The following is a 23,241-nucleotide window of genomic DNA, read 5'->3' as shown; positions in this document are numbered from 1 at the left end:
CGTGCAGGGCGAGCAGGAGTATCCCAGCGAATTGAATCCTCGACTCTTGCACGGGGGAAAGCCGACGTCAGTTGAGATCCCCGTCGCGTGGCTGCGGTGTGGCTGGAGACGGCAAGTGAGCCGAATACGAATCCGACATTGGCGGAAATCTTCAAATCCCATCTGAGCTTCGAAAAAGTTCACGGACACACGACCAGCAGCCATGTCGTCCTTTTTCACCCTCCCCGCCTCGCAAAAGAAGCGGAAGAGGTCGCAGGGTGATGCTGCTCCTCGTGGACAGCAGAAAGGACCTTCGAAATCACGACAAACTCGGGACGAATCGATCTCTGGAAGCGATGAATCCGGCGACGAGGCGCCGACTAGAGGAGAGGACGAGTATGATAGCTCGGTGACTGAAGACGATGAGTTCGCCGGAGAGGATCCAGCTGCGAAGCGTATACGTCTTGCTGAGCAGTATCTCGCCAACACCCAGAAGGAAGTCCTAGATGAGGCGGGTTTCGACGCAAAAGATGTGGATGAAGAGAACCTGCAGCGGCGCATGGGCGAGAGGTTGAAAGAGGACACCGCAGAAACGAAAGGAAAGCTGTACAGATGGATTGCGCAAGAGTTTGACTGGAAGAAGGCGGAGCGAGCTCAATTTCGACACCATCAGAAAGCGGTGACAGGCGTGGCTGTCTCTGGAGAATTCGCGTACACTGGTGGAAGAGATTGCATTCTGGTGAAATGGCGATTACCATCACCTGTGCAAGACCCGACAGCAAAGAAGAGAAGTCGAAAGCCACAGAGGATATTAGTGTCGAAACCGTTTGGCAAGAACACGAACAGTCAGGACCCGGACCACCACACGAAAGCGATTCACTGTGTGGCTGCTTCGCAAGACGGCAAGTTTGTGGCGACAGGGGGTGCGGACAAGAAGCTCATAATCTGGGAGGCTGCAACATTGAAACCTCTCAAGACATTCTTTCAACACCGAGACTCAGTGCTGAGCCTGGCTTTTCGACGAGGCACGAATCAACTCTTCAGTGCCAGCAAGGACAGAACCATCAAGATCTGGTCGCTGGATGAGCTGACATATGTGGAGACTCTGTTCGGTCATCAAGACGAGGTTGTGGATGCAAGTGCATTGGCACAGGAAATTTGCGTCACTGTTGGTGCGAGAGATCGAACGGCAAGGCTGTGGAAGGTGGTCGAGGAGAGCCAGCTCGTATTCCGCGGCGGAGGAGCACCCAAAAGGAACAAATTCCCCAAGTCAGAAGACAGTGGTGTCGATATGGGCGAGGAAGAACCAGCGCACGAAGGCTCCACCGACCGAGTGGCATGCATTGACGATGAGACTTTTGTCACCGGCTCGGACAGTGGCTCCCTATCGCTGTGGAACATCCACAAGAAGAAAGCAGTGCACGTATACCCTCTCGCACATGGAATGGACCCACCTCTACCTCTAGACGAAGTCAGCGCGGAGGAAAATCCTCCTGAAGAAGCGCGAACGAAGCCCCAAGCTCGATGGATCACTGCTTTACGAGCGATACCGTTCTCAGACGTCTTCGTCACGGGTAGTTGGGACGGGCATGTGCGGGCGTGGAAAATCAGCTCCGACAAGAGACAAATCGAACCCCTCGGACCTCTAGGCAGCATCAACCATGCTAGTGGTGATGGAAATGGCGTTCAGATCAGTGTTAATGGCATTGTCAACGACCTCGCCATCATCGACAGGGGAGAACGGGCCAAGGATGGAGTTGTTGTGGTCGCTGCCGTAGGAAAGGAGCACCGCCTTGGGAGATGGAAGGAAGTAAAAGACGGCCAAAACTACGGCGTCCTATTCGAAATCCCTCGCATAACAGCCGCAGATGCTGAAGAAGACGTAAATGGTCAAGAAGAGGAGGAAGAAGACTTCGCCGGTTTCGACTAGAAAACGGAAATTGAGCGGCGTTTGTATCAACGCAGATACCCCTATGCCATCACCACCACCACTCTCTGCCACTCATAAACCACCCCCCTCCTTTCTCGCCACCACACCAACAACACCCCCTAATTCACCCTCGGAAACCTCCCAAACCTCACATTATCATCCTCCAACCCCTTATTCACAATCCACCCCGCCCCATTCTTCATCAAAAACTCCAACCGATGATCCCGATACTCCCTCCGTCGCCCACTATGCGGCGCCCAGAACCCCGGCCCCGCATTCGACATCCCCTGCACACCCCCCTCCATCTCCCGCCACGTCTCCGCGATCGCGGGAACCTCGCCCATCCGCGTGTGCCAGCGGTCCAGCGCGCTGTCTTTCGCGGGACCGAGCCCGCGCAGCACGCTGCGGTGAAAGACGGGCGCGACGCAGATGTCTGCGAGTCCTGGAGCGTCGCCGTTGAAGAAGTCCTTGGAGCCGAGGTGGGGGGTCAGCCATTCGTGGATCTGCTTCGTCTGGTCCGCCGCCGCAGCATTAATCCTCTCAGCCTCCTTGCCTTCCGCCCGTCCAAACCAGAAGACCTCACCCAGAGCCCAGTTAATCGCCTCGTACGCCGTATCGCACATTTCCTCGATCATCCGCGCCACGGCCCTCTCGCGGGGGTCTTTCGGCAATAGACTTGGTGCGTCTGGGAATGCGTCTTCGAGGTACTGCACGATGACGCTGGAGTCGAAGATTTTGAAGTCGGAGTCGATGATCAGGGCGGGGACTTCCATGCGGAGGTTGGCGGACTCGAAGGAGGCGTTGGGTTCGCCCAGGCCGAGGTTTTGGGGGGTTTCTTTTGTGAAGGGGAGGTTTTTTAGGCGGAGGGCCATGCGGACTTTTTGGGCGTAGGAGGAGGCTGGGTGGTCGTAGAGGAAGAGGGAGGGGATGGGGGACGACATGGTTGCTATGCGGTGGGCTTCGTTGTTGGGGTTTGTGTCGATGCCGCGCATTAGGGACTTTCAGGTCTTTCAGCTCTTGGGATGTGGGAGTTGTTGTGTATTGAATGAAGTGTTTGACGTCAATGGAGTGAGGTCGACCTACCTACCTTTATACAGTGGGCGTCCGAGGCTATACCCCACGTATGCTGTCACTGGTGGGAGTCGCTTGCGATGCTACTTACCACTTTCTGACAGGGCCTTGAGAGTCAGAATCAGAATTGTACGAATACAGCAAACGTTGCCGTCGTCTGTCGGTGTTTTCCCACGGCCTTGAGCAAACGCCGTTGCAAGGAAGATGTTTTGGGTGCTTCATGCTTGAATCGGATTGTCGCTTGATAATCTAGAGTAGAGTCATACTTACGCGAGTGCGGTTGTGGATTGTATGGAGCCCGGTGGCTTGTGAGGTCTTCTCGTTCTGGAGATGTCGAGTGCTGTGTTCGGCGAGTGGTAATGCTAACATGCCTCATATCGTAAGAAAGATGTCAGATGGGGAATACAATGAGAGTCCCGACCCTATGTCCAGGCGAGTTCGGGCAGCGCATCTCGATGGAAGTGACACATCTCTTGATATAGATTATGTTAGATGGAATATACTGACACTGATGAACGAGTCTTCCAGGTGAATGTGGTTGATTTGATCGGCTCTTGGAGACAGAGAGATATGGCTCGAGCCATGAATTTCAGTCACTCTTGATTGCAAAGGCTAGGAGTTTCTGGTCCAGACCTGCTTGGGACGGGATCTCGCCGGGGAATATTGTTTTGAAGGGCCTTCTGGAGGCCGAACAATGAAGCAAAAGTTGGTCAAGTCTGTGCCATATTCTCGCCGAAGCTGTCGGTATTTGATGACGAGCCCGATGAAGATTGTCGGGAAGGGCAAGCATTACGCTCTGTAAGATAGCTCGTACAGTGACCAGTGTACATTATTTGCGAGGTTTCGGGCGTGACGACGGTCTCGTGGTGATAATGATGTTGTCGCACACAAAAAGTCGACCCTTCCGCGGGCTTGGGAGACGTCGCTGCGGAAAAGCTGACGCAACAGCGCAACATCCCTGGCCTCAACCAATGCGCCATCACATGCAAAACACCCGCCTCCGCACTCTTCGCCTCATATAGCCATGCTCCATCTGCTACATGTTCCTTCGCGGTGGAGCTTGAACTATACTATGCGCCTAGACAGCGCCCCAGCATGTCGCACGCCTTGAAGCCGCCTGACACCGACCACGAATCCTTGACCGCTGAGGCTGGAGGAGAGCTCGATGATTTGAGGCGCCAGTTTTCGAGGACCCCCCGCCCGTATTTGCTGTCCCACGATGGAGTGGAGAATCGCGAAGATGACGAGCATGCTCGATATGAGCGTCGTACCGGCTCTGGCGATGTGGTATCTGAACAAGGACGAAATCGCGCGAACGAGACCAAAGAAAGGGAACATCGACAGCGAGAGGACTGGCAAAGACACAGCGGACAGTCCTCGATAGCAGCAAGTGAGAGTGGGACAGAGGCCGATGATGAAAGACCAGACTTTATAAAAGCACTGCCTCCAGCGCAAACCCGACCAAGGAAAGGTCTAAAAACCGGAGAACAGAATGAGGATGCGCTTCTCACGCCGAGTCAGCTGGATGAGAAAGAGCAGAGTTACTTCCAACGACAGTCCACAGACAAGGACAGAAAAGCGTCAACACAAGAAGAGGAGGCTCGAAAGGAGCGTGAGGCATTGAACAAGCGAAGAGTGGGCGAATTCGTGAGGAGATTGAGTGAGGTCGCGCTCATGGGCGTCATGTTGGCATGTGTGCTCTGTGGGAAAGGAGTTGGAAGAACAGCTTGGAATTGGAGGAGGGAGTTGCTCAGCCATGTTGTGACAATCGTCGCCCTGATCGCAGCATACCCGGTCAAGCTCTCAATTGTCGACACCCAAGCAACACATAGCAAGCTTTGGGAACGATTTCGAGTACCTGCCTCCTTCGATCCCGCTACTGTCCTCTATCCACCTCTCCTACCGGTCATGGTCGCCCTCTCTGTCGCCCCAAACAATCCAGCTGTTGTGCTCCCCAACATCATCCTGGGCCTATCCTCCCTACCGCAACGATTGTTCCCTCGATCAAGCCGACTGGGAGGCATCAACGCCTTACACTGGCTGATTGCAATCGTTCCGCTTATCGTATCTGAGAACACCGCCTGGCCAAGCAAGATCCGCCCACCTCAACCATACCAAATCAAGATGCCCAATGGGTTGTCTCCGGAGACACTGGTGTCTCTATACCCCTTACATCACGCTTTACTACAACCCCTACACTACCTCACAACAACAAGCCTGCTCATGTCCGAACTGCATCTTCTCTCTGCGGCTCTCACCAACTTACTACTCCTCGCATCGTCGCCACAGACTACCATTCTCAAGGCCTGTCTATGGGTTGGTGGCGTTTCCCTCTTCGTCGCCTGCGGCCCCGTCCTTCACTGGAACGTCACTCTTGCGAGAGTACCAAGATGGAAGTTGAGGAGACCGGGCCATACTGCAGAGGAGCGTAAATCGCTGGTCGATGCCGTCTCTGATGTCATCAACTTGCAGCGAGCCGCGGGAGCATTCACAACGAACACAGCAGCCGTCGACAGCGACGCAGACGAAGACGAACCACAGAAATCGATGAAGCACAGACCGAGCAAATCTACCAGTGGTTGGCCTAGACTGGATACGACTGGTCTCGTGATGCCATCTTTTAATGTTAATGTCTTTGAGCCGAAATCAGCGATCGAGCCTCGACAGCTGGCTCATTCGGTTCTGCCTGATCTCGTGGATCCACCGCAACTACGAGCAAGGCGTAACACGGTGCCTGAAAGGGAGCCACCTCCTGCGGTTCCAGAACGACAGCCCAGCAACAAGCGGAAGAATAAGCCTATCCATCACGTGCTGTGGTGCTTGCAGTTGACGCCAGAGCAAGCAACCCGGCGAAAGTGGATCTACGCTGGCTTCACTTACCTGGCGATTGTGACCATAGGATTGATTCCCATCAGAGGATATATCGCCAGAAAAGCTCTCTACGGGCAAGATCCTATCGGCTGGGCAGTCAGCTACCTCTTCAGCCAAATCCCCTTCATCCGCTCAATCATCGAAGCACTTCACCTACAATCATGGATCCCTTTACCACACGCCGGCACCTTCAACCGCCTCCCTCTATCTCTACCACTCCACATCGACGCAATCCGCAACACCCTCGGCGCCGCAAATGTTCGCCTCTTGCTCATCGCCTATTGGGTCCTTGTCCTCCTCGTCGGCCTCCTCGCTGTCTTCAGTCTCACGGCTTTTGTCGAAGTCGACACCCGCCGCAAAGTCTTTCACGGCGTCATGGTCGCCATGCTCCTCCCCGCCACCTTCGTCGACCCCTGCTACTGCGCTCTCGCCCTCTCCCTAGTCCTCGCCATCTTCCTCCTCCTCGAAGCCATCCGCGCAGGTCAAGTCCCTCCCCTCGGCAACGCAATCGGCCGCTTCGTCGCCCCCTACGTCGATGGTCGCGACTTGCGAGGCCCTGTCGTCGTCTCCCACATCTTCCTCCTCATCGGCTGCGCTGTCCCGCTATGGTTCAGCCTCGCTTCCGTACCACGCACCACCGCTGCTTCAACACCTTGGCAAGATTGGGACCTACAGAACAACATCGTCGAAGTCCCCATGATCGCCGGCGTCATCTGCGTCGGCATGGGCGACGCCGCAGCAAGTCTCATCGGACGCCGCTACGGACGACATAAATGGATCTGGGTCGGCGGGAAGAGCATCGAGGGTAGTGCCGCCTTCGCCGCCGCCGTCACTCTAGGCCTGCTCTTCGCAAAAGCATGGCAAGTCCTCGGCGGGTGGAATGACACAAATAGAACTTCCTTGGCTGGGTTTTGGGATATCGACCACGGAATTTTGACGATCGGAGTTCGCTGGTTGGCGGTGTTGTTCAAAGCGGTCTTCTGCGCTTGTGGGGCGAGTTTCATGGAGGCTGTCTTGACGGGCGCGAATGACAATGTGGTTGTCCCGGTGGCGTTGTGGTTGCTTGTTAAAGGGGTGAGGTTATAGGTCGGTCCCCTTGACCTTTTGTTTTGGGATAGAAGCGTGGAGTTCGTAGGCGTTATGGGGTCAGTGGATGTACCCATCTGCTCAACAGACAGAGACAGACGAAGATCTATAACGACGACGGTTAGCTGTGATACTTCTCTCGGCCAAGCAGAGTCTACCTCACCACATCCACCCCCGCCGAAGTCCCCTTGCACGCACGTACGACGTTCATCAGGTAGCTGCACGACATGCTTCGTCCAAACGATAGACTTCACTCGACACCTCTATCACTGCAGACAGCTTTATCCAACCAAGCACCTCCTGTTTCGTTTCCTGATTGCGTGGTTCGCGGCGGTCAGACGGGTTAGCTGCATGACAGGCTCGCCCAGACGAAACGATTTTCTGCACACCTTCACGGTCGTACATGGACGGATCGGGCAAATGCACTCAAGGGACTGTAGTAGCAGTGAGTGCTTGCTCGAACAGTAGCTAGCCGTGCTACTGCTCTGGCCAGATATCGTCATGCCCATACCATCTCTTACCCTGAGGCAACCTGCGGCCGAGGCAAGAAGACGAGTTGTCTGTCGTCGGGAGCACAGTGCACGCTGGCGACTTGGCGACGGGAAGCGATGTTGGCTAGTTGTGATACGTCGTTCTGCCAAGAAGATTAGCTGGTGGGACATTTACTAGGGAATTTACCTAGGGACGTAATAGATGCAGGGGGTGCCTGTGCATGCGGACTTGAGATAGCTGTGATACATGTTCTATGGCAGTAAGTTCGTTGATGGGATAGTGGATGGGTCGACTCCAGACAGTTCTCACCCAAGCCACATGGGAATGCGTCGTGGAATGCCTACATTAAACAAATCTCATGCATCGAAGTCGCTGAATCATGACTTCCAGCAGCGACCGGTAATCCCTCAAGCCGCATCGCCAAAATAGCGTCCACTGCCTCAGGCTCATCTTGAACCCCCTTTCTGAGGCAGTCTGCTCACGACATTCCCATAGAAGCTGGCCGTCACCAAAATGGAGCACACGGGGAGCGCGTAGTCGTTCTTGTAGCGCCCATGCTCGGCGATGTAAGGGGGCCTCGTCAAGTTGCGTTGCCCAAAGCGATACATTTGAGATGCTGTAAAGTCCAGCAAGGCGGCCATGGAGCGCCGGCAACTCGTACTGCGCGTGCTGAAGAGCGGTGTGATCACGTTCACGGCGAAGACATTCACTGCCACTGCTGGAGGTGGTCGCCGAGATGTTGCAGAAAGCGCGGCTGTAGTATTCGCCCATCTTCACTGACTCGCTCTCCCAATCTGTGAGGTTGGGTTCATTTTGGATGATGCAGAGGCTGTCGATCCAGAGATATCTGATATTCATTCTTCGTGTGATCTCAATGGCATCTTGGAAGGTCCTGCTTAGTCGCGATGACTGAATGCCGTTCTTCATATCTTCGATACTGCCTGACTGTAACGTGAAGAAGGGCTCTGATCCCCAGCAGTGGCTGAGTGTGGTGTAGCTGTCAGATGGGGTGGTCTCACTCGTCTCGATGAGCCGTATGCTATCTGTATACTCTCCCGCTCTTCCAACGTCAATCAATCTTGCTGGGTAAGTCTTGGGCACAGGTTTGTTGCACGCTGAATGGTTTCCTTCTTCCAATACCTCTTGCCGGTGAATGTCTCGTGGCAATTGTTGCACAGGTGAATTTCCCCAAGGCGGCCATTTCGTCTAGGTGTACGTCGAAGCACCATGTTCATGACAGCGGTTCATGTTGGCTCGGAGGTGATGTTGTTCGTAGAGCGGGGAATAGAGTTTGAGCTAATCTCGAGATCCTGGCTCCTTGGCACCGGCTTGTGGCTGGTGGGTGAATCTCCAGAAATTTTGGCCAGACTCCAACAACTCTACCACCTCATCCCACGCTGGCAAGATGGGGCTCTCGGGCAACAAGACGTATGGTCGCAAAATGCTATGCATGTAGCCAGTACTGACGTTTCCACAGTCGGAGCAAACTCTCCCACGACCCCAACAACACCGCCTGGTCCAAGAACACCGCCAACTTCGGCCACAAAATCCTTTCCAAGCAAGGATGGAAACAGGGCGACTTCCTCGGGGCGGAGAATGCGAATCACTCCGATCACTTCACTGCCGCGAACGCTTCGCACATTCGGGTCATGTTGAGGGAGGACAACTTGGGCCTAGGAGCGCAAATCGGCAAAGGCAATGCGGAGACGTTCGGACTAAACATGTTCTCGGGATTACTGGGAAGACTGAACGGCAAGAGTGATGAGGAGGTGCAAAAGAAGCAGGACACTATCAGAGATGCGGAGTTGAGGGCATACCAGGCGAATAAGTACGGCTTTATGAACTTCGTCAGAGGAGGGCTTTTAGTGGGCGATAAGATGGAGTTTCCGGAGAGCACGAAGATCGAGGATGTCAAGAAGACCTCCAAGTCTATCGGAGCAGAGGCGAAACAGAGCAAGAAGCGGAAAGCAGGCGAGGATGAGGATGTGGCAGAGTCGTCGAAGAAGCGAAGGAAATCTGAGTCGAAGTCAAGCCGGGCTGCATCAGAGATTGCGGTGGATGCCGCGTCGAAGAAATCTGAGGAAAGAAAGAAGCAAAAGTCGATATCCGAAGAGGAATCGCAAGATACCAGTTCCAGCTCCGAGTCTGGTGAAAGAGGTGATGCCAGGAAGGAGAAAAGGCGTAGAAAAGAGCAACGGAAAGCAGCGAAGGACTCAAAAGAACCAGCTCAAATCGACGAAGATGAAGAGAAAGCACGGTTGAAGGCAGAGAAGCGTGCACTTAAAGAAGAGCGACGGAAACGAAGGGAAGAGAAGCGAACTAAGCGGGCAGCGAAGGAGGGCGCAAAGGGTTCAGCGCAGCCGTCGACAGCGACAAGTGAGAGTGAGGGTACAGCAACGCCACCTGTCATGAACGGCGGTTTAACGATGACCGGTGGACGACACGCAGTACGGCAGCGATACATCATGCAGAAACGGATGGCTTCGATGAATGCTACGGCTTTGAAGGAGATTTTCATGTTAAAGCCCCAGCCAGCATCATGAGACAGGCTTGAAAGAAACAGCGTTGTTTTACAGCACTCTTCACGACAGACTTTGTTCCCATCACAACTGCATCAAAGACTCGCATTCGAGAGTTGGAAGCCATGCGAGGACAGATAGCTCGTATGCAGATTCTACATTTGCTACGTTCTAGATCAGACCGGTCAAATCTCTGATATTCACTCAAAGCGAAGACAAACAGTCTGTCCGACGTATATATCAGCTATGGCTGCAAATTTCTACCCAGCATCCATCACCGATCATGGAGGAATACGACGTGGTCGATTACTCCTCGTCATCAAGCGATTTGGGCGGTCCCAAGAGACACTGGCTACAGCGAACTTCCCTCGACTTTCTCAATCTTTGCGCGTCTCGAGATACGAAACATGCTATTGGCAAGGACCTGACCCTGATCTACGACAAGCTCACCCTTCATCTGTGCCCTTTTGTCAAGGGCAGCCTCCAACTGTTCAAGGCCAAATCCAGCATCTCTTCGAACGAAAACGGCATCCTCTGTGTGCCTTCAGAAGTGGTGGACATCGATGCAGACGATCCGCGAGATCACAAGATGCGGTTGCCAGAGCAAGACATTCCAGTCCACGACATCGTCCTGGGTTTGCTTCAAGATGAAGTACGCAGTGGTGCGCTTCGCAGTGTGCAGTTGATGGACGTCATATTCGATGACTTCGTCCTCGTAGGGCGCAGCACAAACAGGAGGGAGAAGGACGGGTACGAATACCACCGCCTCGAAGTCGCAGTCATGTTGTCGTTGGATCCTGCTACTGTCATGTCTTTGGGCAGGACTCTGACTCTTCCAAGACTTGGACGTTCGCCAGTCCATTACCAGCCCGATCTGCAGCTACTCAGCTTACGAACAGCCGAGACTCCACGGTTGCGAGGCGAGATGCATGATCTTCTTGACCATTCTCTGCTGGAGCGACTCTTCAAACGGGAGGGCGACTTTCGTTCATGGGATGTTATCAACCACCACCATCGCTATGACAAAGAATGGGAGCAACATCTGTGCGCTCGACGCATCACTTCGGCGGTCTCTGTCTGGAAGGTTTACAAGTCTCATCCACGGAGCGAACTCATTCATGGCTTCGTGACGTGCCAGAAAGACAACAGGAATAACATCGTGGTATTCCTGATGGATCAACAAAATGTCGAACGCAACAAGGGGAGAACTGAGTTCAGACACGATCTCGGCGATGGGAAAGGAAGGACTACGTACAGAATCATTGGGCGTCTTGCTGTTGGCGATCTCAGCAAACGGGATTGTACGAGCTTCAGCAGGCGGAGCAACGACTTCGTGAAGAGCATCATTGGGCAGGACGCAAGGGTCAAGATTAAGATTGTTGATCTTTGGCATGTCTAGACTGTAGACAGTATTCGTGCAATGAAGTCTTTGTGACTCAAGTCGTCTTTGACGATATCTCGTATCTCATCATCGCAAAAAGATTAGCTGTCCGCCCTGCGCCCAAGCACCGCCATATGCTGTGCAAATTCTCAAAATATCCACCTTCATCATATCCTCATTTTCACCACAAATCTTCTTTTCAAATCTTCGCAGTCGTCTCAACCACCTCCACCTGCGAAGCAGAGTCCTTCTCATCCAACTTCGCAAACGCCCTATACCGATTCTCCTCATCTGCCGCCGTAGCACGAATGACCTTTGTATGGTTCTTATCAAGCCCCATGCAGACTCTCGGGCCGTCGATAAACATCGTGTCGATCTGCTCAAGAGTACGCCCGGACGTTTCCACACCGAAGAAGTATGTCAGGGGCACGAAGGATGCGCAGACGATGGCCCAGATCCAGAAGTAGTTCCCGCCGATGGAGGAGAGGCCAATGGGGGTTACCATGACCACGACGAAGTTGGACATCCAGTGCGAGAAGACGCCGACGGCTGTGGACTTGTTGCGGACGCGGAGGGGCTGGATTTCGGCGGAGTAGGACCAGGACACTGGGAGGATCTGCGGAGGAGGTTAGCGAACGTCTGAGAGACAAGTAAGAGGGCAACTAACGCCGAGTGTAAAGGCGTCAAGGTAAATGAACATGAAAGCGACAGCGGCAGAAGCGGTGGCGTAGGTCTGGGAGATCAAGCAGCCAGCAATGACCGCCATACAGATGGCGCAGCCAATCGAGGACCAAATGACGGTCCAGCGACGACCAATCTTGTCGATGTAGAAGTATGGCGGCCAGGAGAAGATAGCGTATTGGGTGAAGGCGGCGGAGGTGAGGATGAGGGACATGCTGGTGGAGAAATTGAGGTATGTCTGTAGGATGTAGGCGAGATAGTAGCAGAGGGCGTTGATTCCGGACCACTGACAAAACGTTAACCTGAAGACCTTGGAAAAGATTTATCTTCTGCGCGAACTTACCTGGTTCATCATGTACGGACCCATACCGAGCAGGACACGGTGAAGGTTGCGAGACTTGGTGGCATTGCTGAAAGTCTCCGCCCAAGACGGCTCGCCGTCCTCGTTCTCGGCGTTTATGGCCTCAAGGATCTCATTAAGCTGGCCCTTGACCTCTGGGTCGTCCTCTGGCTTGTTGAGAAGACGGGAGATGGTATGGCGAGCCTCCTCAATCTTGCCGTGCTTGGCCAACCAACGTGGGGTCTCTGGCAGGAATGGACAGCAGCCGAGAACGAGCAGGGAGAAGAGGATCTGGCAGGCAATGGGGAATCGCCATTGCAAGCTGGATTGAGCGTAGAGGGTTGCGAAGCAGAGCCACGATGCGATGGCAACACCGATAATGATCAGAGCGGACTGGACGACCAGGAGAGCGCCACGGTTGTGTGATGGCAGGGTCTCGGATTGCAAGATTGGCACTGCCACAGTGGAGAGTCCAACACCAATTCCACCAATGATTCTGCCGCCGATCATTTGGCCGTATGAGTAACATGCGGTCTGCACTGCGGCTCCGACGATGACGATGATGTTGGCGAGGATGATCGATCGCTTGCGGCCGAGTTGCTCTCCCCAGATGAATGCTGCTACTGCTCCGAGTGCACACCCGATGTCGTAGACTCCTGTCACCAAACCGGTCATGGTTGGTGATGGGTCGCCGAGCATTGTCTTGAATCTGTGGCCGCCCAGGATGCCACCGAAGAGTCCTTGATCATAGCTACACGCGGAACGTCAGCGCACATCCAGCACAGCAACCTGCTGGTCAACATACCCAAAGAGCAAGAAGTCCAGCCCACTCGCAATCAGAATGACCGCAATCAAAGCGGTTCCGCGAAGCTCGAACATGTTGGAGGAGATGTCTTCTGAGAAGAGCGATGCAAGATGAATTCGACGCTGAGCAGGCAACGATCTGCGTGATGCCACTCCGTCAACTGGCAACGGCAGTACTCTTTATACACTCCGCCCATGTCTCAGGATTAGCCATGTGGTGCCCCAGACTTCTCCAGGCTTGGTTAACCTTCTCCGTGTCCAAGTCCTTGCTAGCTCGAGACTCGGTACATGTCAACGCTCCGCACTGTACAACCCCAGATAGTGGAGCAGTTGTCTGGGGAGGTCTGGGCCGGTATACCTTGAACAGACTTCCCAGCTACCAGCATGTGCAAACAAGCTTGCCAGCAGACTTCGGCGCTAGCGAGATCTCGACGCCACAGCCACCGCTACTTCCTATCCTGGTAGTCCGAAGTGACGATCAGACCAAACGCCGCAAAGTTCGAAACAGTGGTCGCTGCGCATTTGCCAAAATATTGGCTTCTGGAACTTCTTGGGCTGTTTTCTATAGAGGCTTATGGTCTTGCAGGATTGTGGGCGATTCTCACGTGGCAGACGGGCCGAGGCGACCGATGATTTGGGGAGGCTGGGATGCTCAGATGGGCATCCCGTATCACGGTGAGAGGACTGCACTCCATCCGACATGGCGTTTTATGCCAATGCGATTCACGACAAGAAGAAGATTGTTGGCTGTGCTCGACTCCTCAATGATACCAGCCACCAGATTGGGGTAAGAAGACGAGCGAGTGGAACTCCGAGTTTCGCATCACAGACCGCCGAAGATCTGGATTTTGAGGCCTCCCACCGGACTCATCATCCTACGATCTATGGAAAGCACAATCAATCAAAGTACTTGATTTTTACGCCCCCGAGAACCTCCTTCTCCTTGTGGCCGCCATCGACGGCCTTATCCTGGTTCTGCCTGACCCTGGTACGGACCCAGTCGCCAGCTTTGATACCAGCAGCCTCATCGCCAGAGTCCTTGAGTCCCAGACGCCTTAGCAATGGGCTATCTACTGTCTTCAAGTCTAGATCATGAGAGGGACTATATCAATCAGCATTGGCCATAAAGGAAGTGCTTGACAAAGCGGAAGGATGCTTACCGCAGGAAGTAAAGCAAGCCAAGACGATCGAGGTGAGCCTGGTCTTCTGGTGGGGCAACAACGCGATGCACAGAGGACTTCAGGTACCCGTTTGTCCAGAACTGTAAGACATCTGCAATGTTGACGGTGATGCTCTCAGGATACGGCTTCACCCACTTCCACGATCCATCGGGCATCTTGACTTGAAGTGCGGCAATGGGTTGGCGAAAGAGCAATGTCAGGCTACCGAAGTCTGTGTGGCCTCGAGAATACATGTTCTGGTATTTGGCATTCTCTTCAGGAGTCCTGGCCCGGTAGATCATATACCTGAGGTGGCAGTCTGAGAGGTCGTTGTAACGATGGCCGTTCGACAGGTAGTCCTCAGGGAGTTCCAAGACGATTGAGATCAGGGTCAGCAGCTTCTGGACGACGTCTTCGGCAATGTGTCTCTGGAACTTCTCAATCTCAGGGCGATGCTCGTAGATCAGGTCTGGATGGCTCCTCTCGTTCTCCGGAAGGAACTTGAAGACATTGTACATCTCGACGTTGTCTCGCAGGCCCGGGAAGAGCTCGATCGTGCCTTTGGGACGGTAGCCGCTGTAATGGCCGTGCTCCAGGTCTGCTCGATGCTTGAGCTTCTCTTCTTCTGGCAAAGCAAAGATCTCTTTCCCAATGGCAAATTGGTGATTGACTTCTTCCTGCGTTAGACCGAAGCCGGTGATCTGGTATGGTCGTTAGCGGTTGCTGAATTCGGAAGAATGTTCCATCGACACACATAGAAGAAGCCAACATTGTGGACAGCGTCTCTGAGCTGATTTGCAAGCTTCTCCTTCACTCCTGGAGCATCGAACTGGGACAAGTCCAGAGTGATCAAATCGGCCCAGTCGACTATTCAGTATCAGCTTCTATCATGACAGTCCACAAATGCGACCCATACGTTCATGCTTTGACTCTGCAGCCTGTTGATACGTCGGCAACGTTCGAGTGCTGGTCGTGGTAGCCATACTGCTTGCTCTATGGGTTACCAGAAACGAGAGATACGAAGAAAGTCAGAATATGAATACCAAGTGATAAGCAACACAAGTTGAGAAAGACAGTATCTGAATTCAGCAACAATAGAAAACATAGATTTGATGTTTTATCATCAAAAAGCCCCCACCATACTGGCCGACAAGCGGCGAAGCCCCTCACGCGAGGATGGATCATTCCTGGAGTGGATGTACCTTGGTACCGTTTCATCGACAGGACAAGGCGAAGGTGACTCTTGCTAAGCAACGGATAGCTGTAGCCGTGGAGCTTTTCTCACGACAAGTCACGTGAAGCATCACGTCTGTCAACTGCATATGGCGTGATTGCTAACATTCACTCGCCGTCGGCGAACTTGAATCAACATCGTCCCTTGCCAGGACCTTGATTGGGCAATGCGTTGCAATCGAGAACCCTCACGAATCAGGCTCTGTCAAAGCCGTTGATGCCATTGGTCTCTGGACGATCGTCATTCGAAAGACCTTCCCTCGCAACGAACATTCATGGATATCAGAGGATTACAATGGAGCCTCAACGCTTCATAAACATGCTGACGAGTGGATCCATGCCGGCAATAAAGTGCCATGCGGTGCCATGCGTGGCGACGACGCAGCTTGGCTACGTGGCACGTCGAGTGGAGTATGATTGATGTGCTGCCATCCATGGATCGAGCCTACTAGACTCAAGAGCCGGCATCGTCAAATACAAGTGACCTGCGTGTGGCAACTCTGTTTTGGAGATCACCGTTGCAATGGCTTCCTCGCCGGAAACTTTCAACATGGATTCGAAGAAGGACGTCGACGTTGCGGAACTTCCCTCGCCAACAGCGTCTGTGGTCGACGACTATGATTCCAAGCCAGCGAAGGTGGCCTACAGGAAGGCCGACATACGTATCCTTCTCTTCTACTCCGTCGTTTACCTCTTCATGAGAATCAACGTCTCGAACATCACGAATACGGCGATCATCAATATCGATGAAGGGGACGGCATCAAGAAGCAGCTGGGCAATCTCACCAGCTCCCAATGGGCCTGGGTCATCTCTGTGTTCTATTTTCCCTATATGTTTGGTTAGAAATTCAATCTCCAACGTGGTATTACTTCTCCTGACGTTCTTTTCTAGCCGAGCCGGCGTCGACCGTTCTCCTGAAGCACTTTTCGCCAAGCGTCTGGATGAGTCGAATAATGATTTCTTGGTAAGTAAACGTAGCATACTCTTCGCAAACAGTGCTAACGATATCAGGGTACGAAAATGCAAAATGTACTGCTTCCTTGGAGCTGACGATATCAGGGCGTCATTTCAATGTGTCAGGCTGCAACACAGAACTACGCCGGAATCATAGCGACGAGATTCTTCCTTGGCCTCGCGGAGGCGGGATACTACCCAGGAGTTCTGCTACATCTGGCCTTTTGGTTTCCCGCAAAAAGCACAGCTTTGCGGATTGCATTCTTCTATGCCTGCGGCCAATTCTCCGGAACCATTAGCGGGCTTTTGGCATTTGCCATATCGTTCATGAACGGCGCAGGAGGGTTGTCCGGATGGCGCTGGGTATTCATCATTGAAGGAAAGGACCATTTGCTGTGGAACGTATAGCACCACAAAGCTAACACTCATCGCAGGGATCCCTGCCATATTGTTCGGCTGCTATGCATTCTTTTTGCTGCCAAACTACCCCGAGACCTCCAAATGGCTCACGGACGGTGAACGGAAGATCATACTTGACAACCTTCCCAAGACGCAGCCATCATCGAAAGCGAAGACCTGGGACTTCGCACAGGTCAAGGCACTCTTCAAGAATCCAACCACAATCACCTTCACTCTCATATGGATATGTCATGCCATCGGTGGCTGGGGTGTCTCTACCGTCTTACCAACGGTGATCCTCGAGCTGGGGTTGACAGGCTCTGCCATAACGCAACTCCTGACTATGCCTACTTATGTGAGTTCTGGGCCGCCGATTCTGCTCAAGACTATCGTATCTGACAAAGTAATGCAAGGGTTTCGGATGCTTCTGCCTCGTCTTCTTCGGCTGGGCAATCCAAAGGAAAATCTTCCAGCCCTGGATCACAGCCATGTGTCTCGAAGTCATCACCTGCATCTGCTACATCCTCCTCATCGTAGTGAAGAACTCCATCGCCAAATACTGTCTCCTCAGTATCGCAATCTCATGCTCCATCTGCATCTACCCAATCCTGTGGCCCGAGCGGATCCGCGCTGCGCATGGAACAACAACTGCTGGACTGGCGATCGGTCTCACGAATGCTTCTGCTCAATTCTCAGGCTTAGTGGGCCCACAAGTGTTTCAAAGCAGGTTTGGGCCGACGTATAAAGTCTCTTACTCGGTGTCTATTGGGCTTCTGGCGGGCGCGATTGTATCGATCGCGGCGAGCTGGTATCTCGTGAGAAAGCAGGATCGACGAGATGCGGCAAAAGAGGAAAATGTTTATGGCCAAGCTGAGCAGTCAGGGGTTTGATGAACATGATACAATGATTGCTAATGCTATCAAAATAGCAGCTCACATCACATGGTCACAAAAGACACCCTAGACATATTCTCTATTCTCCAAGAACAGCAACGTCTTTCACGGCATCATCTCTCATGGTATCGTCACTCCTGGTATCCCTACGAGCCCTTCTACGTCGCCGGCGGCGCGATGACTACCTCCCTGGTCCCGTTCCGAAGTCTGTGAAGCACTGCATCGTGATCGTTCAAGGGCTGCAAGTGTGGACCAGAATTGTTGGAACCCCATGAATGAAGTCGCTCTTAAGCAGTCCCAGAGGCTCTTGAAGTGGTTGTAGTAGAGATTGAGCAAGCTCAGAGGTGAGAATAGTATCTTCGGTCATACTTACTGGGAAGAGAAGGAGATATTCGATTTGAGCCACAGACTTTGGTCCTGCGAGGAGAGAAGCAGCTTATCTACGAGGTTGATTCGTAGACCGGAAGTCTTCAGGGAACATAGACTTATACCAAGGAGACGAAGATGAACAGCAATTTCAACCAGTCAACCGGGCCATCAAGGTCCACCGCATCAGTCATTCACCAACATTCAAGCTGCGGCCCGTCCCATTCGACTAATGCTCACTTTCACATGACACCCAGCTGCCAAGATCGACACAAGCATCACTTCTCCCCAGAGAAGCTTCCATCAGGCGGCTCTTCCTCATAAGCCTCCACACCCTCGGGAATATCCACAACCGCACTCTTCGTCCAAATATGCACCTACCACCCCAAAATCAGCAAACCACCCTCCCTCATCTCTCTCCCCTCAACTCACCGCCCCCCTCATCATCTCCCTCCCCAACCCCGTCAAACACCCCGCCTTAACAGCAACATCCGCAGCCTCCCGCCCCTCCTTATCAATATGCAAATGATAGATCCTGCTCCCACAATTCGTGCAAAAGAACCCCTTCGTCACGACGTTGGGGTTGGGGCGGCTGTATGTCGAGAGGGCGCCGGTGAGGGGGAAGTAAGGGAAGACGGCGGTCATGCCGTAGGTCGAGGAGGATTGGTGCCGGCATTCGGTGCAGTGGCAGATGTATAGGGCTTGCGGGGAAGGGAGGGGGGTTGTGAAGCGTATGGTGCCGCATTGGCAGTGGCCTTCCATTTTTGGGGGAGAAGGGCTTGTTGGTGATGTTCTGGGGTGTTGGGGACGAGTTTTGGACGGGAGATGTGAGGTGGTGCGAATGCGAGGAGAGCTCACGAGCTGTGCTGAACTTGGGAAGAGTGAGGAGCTCTCGGTTTGCCGTTGTGATCCGCACATCAGGTGATGGGGGCTCTTCTATGCTCTCCGATTGCCTATAGGTGTGGCGATTCACTTCATCGACGACAACGGACTGGCCTTCGTTACCACGCTAAACAGTAGATGTTCAGTGCTGTTCTCATTGCCATTTCGTATGGATACATGCTCAATCGTTCTCAGTTGCCATCACTTTCCACGCTCCACGGACCTTCACCAACACCACCCTCAATACATTCCAACAATTCGACAGCCCGTCCCTCCGTCCATCTCCACAGCCTCCACCACTCCCTCCCCTCATACGTCAAAAACACCATCCCCCTCAACCTCAAAGCCCTCGCAACATCCCCAAACCTGACCCCTGCCCCATCACTTGCATTCACCACAAGATCGAGCTTCTCACAGTGATCGTCCACGAGAATCTTAATGCTAGCCAGGGGAGGCTGCGTCAAGAACTGTTTCTTCCAGCTCGGCTCGTAGTCGACGCCCATACAATAGAGGTATTTGGAGTACTTCTTGGAAGGCGCATCAGTCCGTGAGATGAGGGGGTGCTCGAAGATTTGTTGGCGAAGGTCGCGTTCTTCTGTGAGGGGATAGAATCGTGGGGTCCAGTTGTCATGGTCTCGACGGAATTCGTGGGATGGTCGAGGCGTGTCATTCGATAGGCTGACACTGCTTTTGTTGCTGGTCACAGGAGACGTGATATTTTTCTTCTTTGCGTCTTTCTTCTGTTTGCGAGTGAACTTACGGAACAGGTTGGCGGAGCTCGATGATTCTGTGACGGTTCTGGTGTTGGCCGAGTCGTTTGGAAGATCATGTGAAGGTGTCCTATGGTGCATGGGAATAGCACTTCCCAAAGCAGAATCCATGTGTCGAGTTAGATAAGGTGTCGCCGGAGATGAAGATGTCTCCCAAGGCAGCGTCTGGGCTCTTTGGATTGATGTGGCTCCAGTCAGAGGAATCTGGCTCGTGCTCTCTGACTTCGAGATCGCCTTCTCCGCGTCAATGACCCTCTCAGGCTTGACGAATGTCAGCGGACGTTTGCTGATGGGCTTGAAGAAGAGCGCTTGTTGGAGACGGTCCGAGTTGGCGATGATCGCCTTCCACGTTCTGGAGATCCCCTGAATGCGGACGAGCAATTCACGCATATCGAGCTGCAAGAAGACCAGCTCTACCAACTTGTGGTTCGCGAGGAGTGTCTTACAGGCCGGACCTGCTTGACTTCGATCATCCGAGTCTTGCTGATGATCTGGGTCCTGTTCATCCGCGTCTTGTCGGCCATTCGGTTCTTGCTCGAGATTCGGATCTTGCTCATCGTCTAGTAAGATTGGTCCTGTGTCGTTGGGTTGGTAGATAGCATATCTTCGGTTTCGCATCTTAGGTCGTCGGGTGCTTTTCTCAGGAATTGGTGGAGGATTTGTTGTCATTGCCCGGCTGCGACTTGTAGAGTGTTTGTCGAGAGCTTGCAAGAAACAAGAGCAATGTCAGATATCAGTCGCAGTGGTCAGGTCGGCCTAATCACGAGATGTGGGCGCAGTGAAAGACATGTGACCGTCTTCAGTCGTCGCTCAGCGGACATCACTCCAGCTTGTCAAAATATTTGGCAAAGAAGGACTGTCCGTCGCATATCTCCCATTGCAGGCTTCATCATCCGTCAATTTTTCAGGTCAGATCCCGCATAAGTACTCGTCAGGCATCCACCAGAGATCGTCGCACTCGTCCTCGATATCCTCTTCCACGGGTCGGATGTTCAAGCGCATGGCGATTTTGGCTTCCTTCAACTGCTGAGGCCCTTTGTAAGACATCCAAGCTGACCAGGAGTCTATCCTAGCAAGGGTGCGACTTGGAAGCCCATCACTGATGTCGCCCAAAGTAACGCCCTTGCCATCTGATGTCGTCACCCACTTCCATTCATTGCAGTGTGCTTCTCCGACCGGTGGTTGGGTGATCAGCATCTTTCTCCAAGATGCCCCAGGGCGTGTGAATGCTTCATCTTGCAGACAAACTTTCTCGTGAGAAAGAAGAATCAGAAACGGATTCTCCAAAACCATGCGTGGTATGTGCCAGTGTTCGTCGCGTGTCCACCATTGCAGTATGACGGCAGACATGTAGGCATACACCCTCTTGTCACAGATCGGCTTCATGAAGAGATGTTCCTGAACAAGATTCGAGGTTTCGACGGCATCCTTCCACTGTCTGGAGACTTGCTGTGCGCCGCATAGTAAATCTCGAAGTGGTAGATCCAGCAAGATCTGATCGGCCAGTTCCGCGGTACCGAAGACTTTGGCGCATGCTGATATCGCGTCTTGCTCTTCGCTTTTCATTGAGGCCATTGAGATCTCGTTGTCTCGTCTTGTGTTGAGTTTGGAGAGAGTGTGGAAGAAAGAGGGCAGGAAAGAGGGCAGGTAGGAGTCATCGTTTCCATGTGCGCTTGGAGTCGGACGTGGCCCGTGACGCACCTACCTTTTGTTTTGGCCGCGGGAGTGAGCAAAACCATAGGAAATGAGCGAAACACCTGCCTACATTCTAAAAGAAGCCTGCAATGTCTTTGTGAGAGATGGGAGAGAAGAAAGTCGAACACGACTAGCACGGATTAGCTGTCACATGCTAGCCGACGTTGGCCCGTGCCAACGGTTGAGTGAATGTAGGTAGCGTCACGAAAAGCAGATCTGTTCAGGAGATGATAGAAGAAACTGAAGTCAAGAAACAAAAGTCATATTCCTTTTCCAGTACATTTGAAATATCCCCACTCTTTGCATCGATCTAGATCCAAACTCGCCCTGTTCCTGAAGTGAGTGACGTATGATCCGCCAAAGAACCCCGCCTCGAGGTCTCCCATCCCCCAAAAAGCCCCTCGCATGATACAACGTCAATGGGCCGAGCAACTGCGGGAAGGGAATGAAGCCAGGAAAAAGCCACATGGCTTTTTATTAAATAATACAAGCTCCCGCCATCAAGGTGCTCTCGAGTCTCTACTTTCATTCACTCACCAAGGCAATAACCGACCAATCAGAAGCCCGGAGTATCAGCTTTCACAATACACTCGACAAGTAAAGACAACCACGAAAATGGCCTCCCAACCCCAAATCCCCAAAGAAATGCGCGCCATCCAAGTCGTCGAATTCAACAAACCGTACAAAATCAACACCGTCCCCGTCCCACAACCCTCAGAGCTCGCCCCGCTCGACCTCCTCGTCAAAGTCGCCGTCGCCTCAAACTGCCACACCGATCAAATGGTTTCCGAAGGCGTCTTCGGGCGCCCGCTCCCCCAAACCGCCTCGCACGAAGGATCCGGGACCGTCGTCGCCACCGGCGCGGACGTCAAGGGCTTCGCGGTGGGCGACCGCGTGATGTGCGGGATCCCGTTCCATCCCTGCGGGAGCTGTAAGGATTGTTTGGGGCCGGAGTCACAGAAGCAGTATTGTATGCAGTTGGAGGGGCATATTGGCGTTCAGCGAGACGGGTGCTTTGCGGATTATGTTAAGTGCGATTCGAGGAGTACGACGAAGTTGCCGGATGCGGTGACGTTTCAGAGTGCGGCGCCGTTGGCTTGTGCGGGGCGGACGGTTTGGAGGGCGGTGTTGCAGGCGGGGTTGAAGAAGGGGGAGTGGCTTGGGATTGTAGGGAGTGGTGGAGGTTTGGGGCATTTGGGGGTACAGTTTGCGAAGGCGTTGGGGTTGCAGGTTGTGGGTGTCGATGCGAGAGATGAGGGATTGGAGCTGTCGAAGCATTATGGTGCGGATATCGTTGCGGATGCGAGGAAGGGCAAAGAGGGCGTTGTCAAGGAGGTCCACGCCGTGACAAATGGCGAGGGTGTGGATGCCACTGTCAACTTGTCGGATCACCAGGACGCGGCGGCGATTGCGTGTGCTGTGACCAAGATGCATGGCACAATGGTCCAGATTGCCCAGCCCGATAACATTGTCATTCCCTTCCCGGAGATCATCTTTAGGGACATTCGCGTAAGGGGTAGCCTGATATCGAGCGCGGAAGAGTCGAAGAGCATGTTGGACTGCATCGCGGAGCATGGTGTGACCGTCACCACGCAGCCTTTCCAAGGGCTGGACAAGATCGGAGAGTTGACGGAGTTGGTGCACGGCGGCAAGCTCAAGGGCAAGGCCATCATCATCGTCGACCCAGAACAGGTTGAGCATGAGAAGAAGATTGGAGCGAAGTTTTAGCAGAGA

At 53.3% G+C, this 23,241-nt stretch overlaps 12 protein-coding genes across 12 annotated transcripts; 6 read left to right on the top strand and 6 right to left on the bottom strand.

Annotated features, from left to right (window-relative positions):
• Positions 1-202: 202 nt before the first annotated feature.
• Positions 203-1,909, top strand: M409DRAFT_21100 (uncharacterized protein; the record flags this gene model as incomplete). The annotated part of the gene is made up of 1 exon (XM_033805703.1): positions 203-1,909. One exon carries the CDS (start codon positions 203-205, stop codon positions 1,907-1,909), a length of 1,707 nt encoding a protein of 568 aa, XP_033669978.1.
• A 119-nt stretch (positions 1,910-2,028) lies between these two features.
• M409DRAFT_21099 (uncharacterized protein) lies at positions 2,029-2,850 on the bottom strand (the record flags this gene model as incomplete). Its single annotated transcript, XM_033805702.1, has 1 exon — positions 2,029-2,850. One exon carries the CDS (start codon positions 2,848-2,850, stop codon positions 2,029-2,031), a length of 822 nt encoding a protein of 273 aa, XP_033669977.1.
• A 1,225-nt stretch (positions 2,851-4,075) lies between these two features.
• M409DRAFT_65373 (uncharacterized protein) lies at positions 4,076-6,937 on the top strand (the record flags this gene model as incomplete). The annotated part of the gene is made up of 2 exons (XM_033816480.1): positions 4,076-4,267; positions 4,325-6,937. 2 exons carry the CDS (start codon positions 4,076-4,078, stop codon positions 6,935-6,937), a joined length of 2,805 nt encoding a protein of 934 aa, XP_033669976.1.
• Positions 6,938-8,834: 1,897 nt separating this feature from the next.
• Positions 8,835-9,972, top strand: M409DRAFT_65372 (uncharacterized protein; the record flags this gene model as incomplete). The annotated part of the gene is made up of 2 exons (XM_033816479.1): positions 8,835-8,857; positions 8,907-9,972. The coding sequence occupies 2 exons, from the start codon at positions 8,835-8,837 to the stop codon at positions 9,970-9,972; spliced, it is 1,089 nt and encodes a 362-aa protein (XP_033669975.1).
• Positions 9,973-10,231: 259 nt separating this feature from the next.
• Positions 10,232-11,347, top strand: M409DRAFT_21096 (uncharacterized protein; the record flags this gene model as incomplete). Its single annotated transcript, XM_033805701.1, has 1 exon — positions 10,232-11,347. One exon carries the CDS (start codon positions 10,232-10,234, stop codon positions 11,345-11,347), a length of 1,116 nt encoding a protein of 371 aa, XP_033669974.1.
• A 181-nt stretch (positions 11,348-11,528) lies between these two features.
• On the bottom strand, positions 11,529-13,229 carry M409DRAFT_65371 (uncharacterized protein; the record flags this gene model as incomplete). Its single annotated transcript, XM_033816478.1, has 4 exons — positions 11,529-11,945; positions 11,997-12,296; positions 12,354-13,101; positions 13,156-13,229. 4 exons carry the CDS (start codon positions 13,227-13,229, stop codon positions 11,529-11,531), a joined length of 1,539 nt encoding a protein of 512 aa, XP_033669973.1.
• An 822-nt stretch (positions 13,230-14,051) lies between these two features.
• M409DRAFT_65370 (uncharacterized protein) lies at positions 14,052-15,297 on the bottom strand (the record flags this gene model as incomplete). The annotated part of the gene is made up of 4 exons (XM_033816477.1): positions 14,052-14,256; positions 14,315-15,015; positions 15,069-15,181; positions 15,231-15,297. The coding sequence occupies 4 exons, from the start codon at positions 15,295-15,297 to the stop codon at positions 14,052-14,054; spliced, it is 1,086 nt and encodes a 361-aa protein (XP_033669972.1).
• Positions 15,298-16,097: 800 nt separating this feature from the next.
• On the top strand, positions 16,098-17,791 carry M409DRAFT_65369 (uncharacterized protein; the record flags this gene model as incomplete). The annotated part of the gene is made up of 6 exons (XM_033816476.1): positions 16,098-16,386; positions 16,440-16,512; position 16,560; positions 16,608-16,865; positions 16,921-17,256; positions 17,315-17,791. The coding sequence occupies 6 exons, from the start codon at positions 16,098-16,100 to the stop codon at positions 17,789-17,791; spliced, it is 1,434 nt and encodes a 477-aa protein (XP_033669971.1).
• A 647-nt stretch (positions 17,792-18,438) lies between these two features.
• On the bottom strand, positions 18,439-18,922 carry M409DRAFT_21092 (uncharacterized protein; the record flags this gene model as incomplete). The annotated part of the gene is made up of 2 exons (XM_033805700.1): positions 18,439-18,537; positions 18,593-18,922. 2 exons carry the CDS (start codon positions 18,920-18,922, stop codon positions 18,439-18,441), a joined length of 429 nt encoding a protein of 142 aa, XP_033669970.1.
• A 311-nt stretch (positions 18,923-19,233) lies between these two features.
• Positions 19,234-20,430, bottom strand: M409DRAFT_21091 (uncharacterized protein; the record flags this gene model as incomplete). Its single annotated transcript, XM_033805699.1, has 1 exon — positions 19,234-20,430. One exon carries the CDS (start codon positions 20,428-20,430, stop codon positions 19,234-19,236), a length of 1,197 nt encoding a protein of 398 aa, XP_033669969.1.
• Positions 20,431-20,721: 291 nt separating this feature from the next.
• M409DRAFT_21090 (uncharacterized protein) lies at positions 20,722-21,387 on the bottom strand (the record flags this gene model as incomplete). The annotated part of the gene is made up of 1 exon (XM_033805698.1): positions 20,722-21,387. One exon carries the CDS (start codon positions 21,385-21,387, stop codon positions 20,722-20,724), a length of 666 nt encoding a protein of 221 aa, XP_033669968.1.
• Positions 21,388-22,122: 735 nt separating this feature from the next.
• Positions 22,123-23,235, top strand: M409DRAFT_65367 (uncharacterized protein; the record flags this gene model as incomplete). The annotated part of the gene is made up of 1 exon (XM_033816475.1): positions 22,123-23,235. The coding sequence occupies one exon, from the start codon at positions 22,123-22,125 to the stop codon at positions 23,233-23,235; it is 1,113 nt and encodes a 370-aa protein (XP_033669967.1).
• Positions 23,236-23,241: the final 6 nt, after the last annotated feature.

Source organism: Zasmidium cellare (genome assembly GCF_010093935.1).
Source record: "Zasmidium cellare ATCC 36951 unplaced genomic scaffold M409scaffold_11, whole genome shotgun sequence".
Lineage (NCBI taxonomy): Eukaryota > Fungi > Ascomycota > Dothideomycetes > Mycosphaerellales > Mycosphaerellaceae > Zasmidium > Zasmidium cellare.
Note: the sequence above shows the minus strand (reverse complement) of the source record. Positions and strands in the feature narration are given on the sequence as shown.